The following is a 4,575-nucleotide window of genomic DNA, read 5'->3' as shown; positions in this document are numbered from 1 at the left end:
TCAAACCAAGCGATGGTGTACATCTTAGACTTTTGCATTTTACATTTATCTAACATGTTTCTCTCCAAAGTGATGTAAAATTCAGAATAAATCAAAGTGTGTCAACAGCAGAGGAACACTTGCTGACACAGACACGGGATTATGGACACACTCCTTGTCTGTGTGACCCCAGCATGTTGCTGGTTCACATCCCTCCAGGAGCTCCCATGGAAGTGACATTCAAATAGCGAATACATAGACAATCACAGCAGATGGTGTTGGGGGCTGGGAGAGATGGATTCGAGATATGAACCAGCTGTCTTTCCTTAATATGAGAAAAACTGTTTATATGCAGTTTTATTGGACTTAAAGTGTTTCCTTTACAGGACCAGCCTACAGTAGATAAGGGGATAGGCGGTGTCACGTGTGCCAGTTCCCATAGCAACGCAGTATCGATTACCTGCCGTGCGGTCGGTGGACTTTGGAGCGAAAGCGGGTGGGACAGTTCAGGTAGGACAGTTCGGGTGGGTCCGAGGAACAGGTCGGCGGCATCGGGCCACGTAACCGCGAATGTCACAATGGTAAGAGCCGTGTTGTTAATAATAAATAACGAAAAAGCCTTTACGAATATATGTACATGTTTATATGCATAATAAAATGATATGTCGGGATGGTGGCTGAGTGCTCATCGCTGTGTTGCAGGCGAAATTTCTCAGCCAAGACCAGATAAACGGTAAGAAGCTCCCCTCGCGCGGTGCGGACGCGGTGCTTCAGAAGTGCCAGACGGACTGTGTCGCGCGCGGACGCGATCCGGCTCGAGACGAGCGACTCGTCGCCTCCTTCGTTCCCTCTTTCATGTCTCATACGTACATGATCATGTGTGAATGGGGTCTGCGCTCCCTTAATGTGCACAATGCGTAAATACAGCCTTTAGCCTCCTGCATTTACCAGGCTTGTCTGAATGCAGTCTCTGCTTTGTACATAATTTATAAACGTAGTCTCTTTAATGTGCACTATACTCATTATATATATATATGTACATTGTCTAAATGTGCCGTATATTCTCTTTAATATACATCGTTTAAAAGTAGTCTATTTTCTTCAATGTACATAATTTATAAAGGAGCGCTGTATTTCCCTTAATGTATATTATGTAAATATGGCCTATTGTCTCTAGAAAGTACATAATGTATAAATGTAGTCTGTTTTGCAATGCACATTATATAAATGTTCCCTCTATTGGCTTTAAGTTACATTATGTAAACTATTTTGTTTAATGTACATTATATAAATGTTACCTATATCCATTATAATGTACATTGTTTAAATGTGCCACATATTCTCTTTAATGCACATAATGTATTAATATAGTGTATATTTGCTTTAATGTATGGTGTGAAAATGTATCCTATATTGTCTGGTGGCGGACCTGGTGTGGACCAGGAAGCTCTCGAGGACAAAGTGCGCAGTGATCAGTGTCCGAGCCGCTGCCGCCAAACAAGGCGCTCTTTGTGCTGAGCATCCTAGGTACACAGCCTGCGAAACAGACTTATATGGAGAAACTACACAAATAATCAAGATAGTACAAATTAAATCAACACAAGTTAACATGCCGTACTAGACAAGGATGTCATTTTGAAGAGCATGTGAGCGTTTCTGCAGAAGGTGATGTGGGTTGATCACAAGTGTGTTCGGAGAGGACTCCGTTACCCCCCTCAGATGTGTTTCCGAGTCTTTGGGAAATAACACACACAGCGACACCCCCTGGCTGTCAGCTGGTGTACCCTGCAGCGGTGTGGTAAAGCTCCCTGGCCTCATAGCACTTCAGTCAGGATGTCTACCTGCATCCTAAAATGGGACGGATGCTTTCAGCAGGCTGTGGTAATTAGAGCGTGAAGAAGTGAGGCCGAGAGCACCAAACAAGGGAGAAGGAGGGGGCACATTCTGGAAAGTTCTGAAAATCCTCTTGCAATTATAAAAAGGCTCTCGTTTTTTTTCTCTTCCAGAATACAAGGAATGCTTTTCGCTGTACGACAAGAAGAGGAAAGGGAAGATTGAGGCAAAGGATCTGATAACTGTCATGCGCTGCTTGGGGACGAGTCCCACCTACAGCGAGGTCGACCGACATTTGCAGGTCCACAAGATAGGTGAGGTTCTTCAGCTCTGTATGGGTTTACACACACAGCCCTACAAACTAAACCATTACCATAACTTGCTTTAAAAAAAAAAACTTTAGTCTAAAACTTAGTCTTTAGACTTTAAGTGAAGTAGGTAAAGTGCCAGGTCTTCACTTGCAGTCTCTTCCTGGGCCAGATAAGAATGGAGAGCTGGACTTCTCTACCTTCCTGACCATGATGCATAGGCAGACCCAGCAAGAGGATCCCAAGACCGAGATCCTGGAGGCCATGCGCATGACGGACAAGCAGAAGAAGGGTTACATTCCGGCTTCAGAGCTGAGGGCCAAGCTCACTGGTCTAGGAGAGAAGTTGACCAACAAAGAAGGTTTGTCTGTTTATTTATTCGTTTTCAAACCACATGTCCTGGTGAGGGTCGTGGAGACAGCAGGTCAAGCTAACAAACCACATGAGGTTTCCAAGCATTCCTTGGCTAGACCGGAGATGTAATCTCTGCACCATGTCCTAGGTCTCCTCCAGTGGATAGACCAGTGCCTGGTAGACCTTCCATGGGAGGGAACCAATGGGCAATCTCACTAGACCCCCCAAAGCCGCTTAACTGGGTCCTCTTGATCTGAAGGAGCAGCAGTTCTGAGGACCCCATTGAGTGTTGAGCTCCACACCATGTTACAGAGTCTGAGTCCTGTCCCTCTGCTGAGGAACCACATTTCCATCTATTGCACCATGATCTTGATCTTTCAGTCAAACCCAAAGGTCATGAGGGTGGAGATGTAGATTCAGTGGTAATCTGCAAACTCTGTGTAGGGTCTTAGCTCCTGGATCATCACTAAGCTACAGCATCAATCTGTTGGTCGGTCTCTTTTCCCTCCTTGGTAGGGTAGTTAATCACATTCGATACATGACATGAAACTTGCATGGTGTTCACAGTAAGGAGGGGTAAACAAGGGGTTCACTGTTGCCTTCTTCTGCACATGCCTTTGGATTGCAAACACGGAGCGGACATGCAAACCGCACACACCCTGAACCGGATTCAAACCTACACCAGAATGCGCAGCTCAGTCACTGTGACGCACCGCTCAGAACCCCTAAAGGAGGATGTTTATCTGCCCCAACCGCACAGATGTGCATATTGTCACGTTTGTGCTTTTAAAAACGTGCAGCATTCACTTCTATCCAGAGATGTGTTTTCCATTCCCACCCTCTGGATGTCTTCCCGAGATGTTTCAGATGAAGTATCCTGCACTAACAGAGCCGCAATGCCCTTCATGGATATTTAACGCTGGCCCGAATCAATACCTTAATCACTCTAACAAGTGCTGTGCTGTGTTGTCTCCTCATGCCCGCTGCAGTGGATGAGCTGTTTCGCGAGGCCAATGTGGGTCCCGACGGATACGTGCGCTACGAGGAGTTCACCAGGATGGTCACCCTGCCCCCCGTGGACTACTGAGGAGGAAGGGGCCTAAGCAGGTTCATTTGTGGGTACCCCCCCCTCCCCAGTGGGAACACTGATCAGAGGCACAAAATCCCACCTGAGGACGCTGTGTAGATTTCTGCTTGCTTTCTGCATGTGAGCCACGTGTGAGTTCTCGACACGATGCTCTGAACAGCTGTGCTGCTTCTTTGTCGATTCCCTATAGCATTTTAATAAAAGCTCTGAAGTTCACATCACACTACACTGAAGGTGTGTCCTTGCACTGTTGAGCTGCCAGGTGGCAGGTTCACGTGAGCATGACCTTGATGTGAACAGTAATACACAGCAGCTGAGTAAAGGAAACCAATCGTTAAAAACCATATGGGAAATGTGAGGAGTGGATCACGGCCATGAATGATCTCACACACACACACACTGTTGCCCTTGTACCAAAACAAAGTGCAGTTTTGAAGGTCACACCCTTTTCCCAAATCATTAAACTGTCTTGTGAAGCCTTCAGTAAAACCAGGACAGGAAACGGCATGTTCAAACAGCCAAGAAAAAAAAATCATATTTCGAAAGGAACTTTACTAAAAAACAAAAAAAAAAAAAATTATTGACTCCCGATATGGAGGGAACCAGCCTTCACGTGTCGGCCGATGAGATATTATTGTTTGCGCTGTAGTATGTACATATGGCCATCTAGTGGTTCCTCACCGACATACAGCTCTGCTCATGATTCCTTATCAGAAGGTAAAGCATTGTTTATTCTGAGCGAAAAATAATGTTGTCTTAAATGTCTGAAAGCAGAGCAGCTTTAAACTTCTCAGAACACTTTAACCCTTTTCCTGTACATTGATTTACAATATTAATCCCATATGAAGCACACACATACCATCTGAAGCTGCTTGTCTCATACGGGGTCGCGGGGAGCCGGAGCCTAAACCGGCAGCACAGGGCGAAGGGCCGGGGACACACCCAGGACGGGATGCCAGTCCATCGCAAGGCACCCCAAGTGGGACTCGAACCCCAGACCCACCGGAGAGCAGG

At 46.1% G+C, this 4,575-nt stretch overlaps 1 protein-coding gene across 3 annotated transcripts; it reads left to right on the top strand.

Annotated features, from left to right (window-relative positions):
• Positions 1-438: 438 nt before the first annotated feature.
• Positions 439-3,772, top strand: calml4b (calmodulin-like 4b). Of its 3 annotated transcripts, XM_018765384.2 has the most exons (5): positions 439-560; positions 682-712; positions 1,986-2,126; positions 2,293-2,481; positions 3,464-3,772. In XM_018765384.2, exons 1-5 carry the CDS (start codon positions 558-560, stop codon positions 3,559-3,561), a joined length of 462 nt encoding a protein of 153 aa, XP_018620900.1. In that variant the 5' UTR covers positions 439-557; the 3' UTR covers positions 3,562-3,772. The 3 variants fall into 3 exon arrangements, with proteins under 3 accessions (XP_018620900.1, XP_018620901.1, XP_018620902.1); XM_018765385.2 differs by lacking the exons at positions 439-560; positions 682-712 and adding an exon at positions 1,219-1,506; XM_018765386.2 differs by lacking the exons at positions 439-560; positions 682-712 and having other exon boundaries at positions 2,046-2,126; positions 2,277-2,481.
• Positions 3,773-4,575: the final 803 nt, after the last annotated feature.

Source organism: Scleropages formosus, chromosome 5 (assembly GCF_900964775.1).
Source record: "Scleropages formosus chromosome 5, fSclFor1.1, whole genome shotgun sequence".
NCBI classification, from domain to species: Eukaryota; Metazoa; Chordata; class Actinopteri; order Osteoglossiformes; family Osteoglossidae; genus Scleropages; species Scleropages formosus.
Note: the sequence above shows the minus strand (reverse complement) of the source record. Positions and strands in the feature narration are given on the sequence as shown.

Bases quoted from the DNA above. Each gene is read 5' to 3' on its own strand.
- calml4b (XM_018765384.2), top strand. The intron at 2,127-2,292 runs GTGAGGTTCTTC...TTCCTGGGCCAG, and splicing joins TTTGCAGGTCCACAAGATAG to ATAAGAATGGAGAGCTGGAC. The intron at 2,482-3,463 runs GTTTGTCTGTTT...TGCCCGCTGCAG, and splicing joins GAAGTTGACCAACAAAGAAG to TGGATGAGCTGTTTCGCGAG.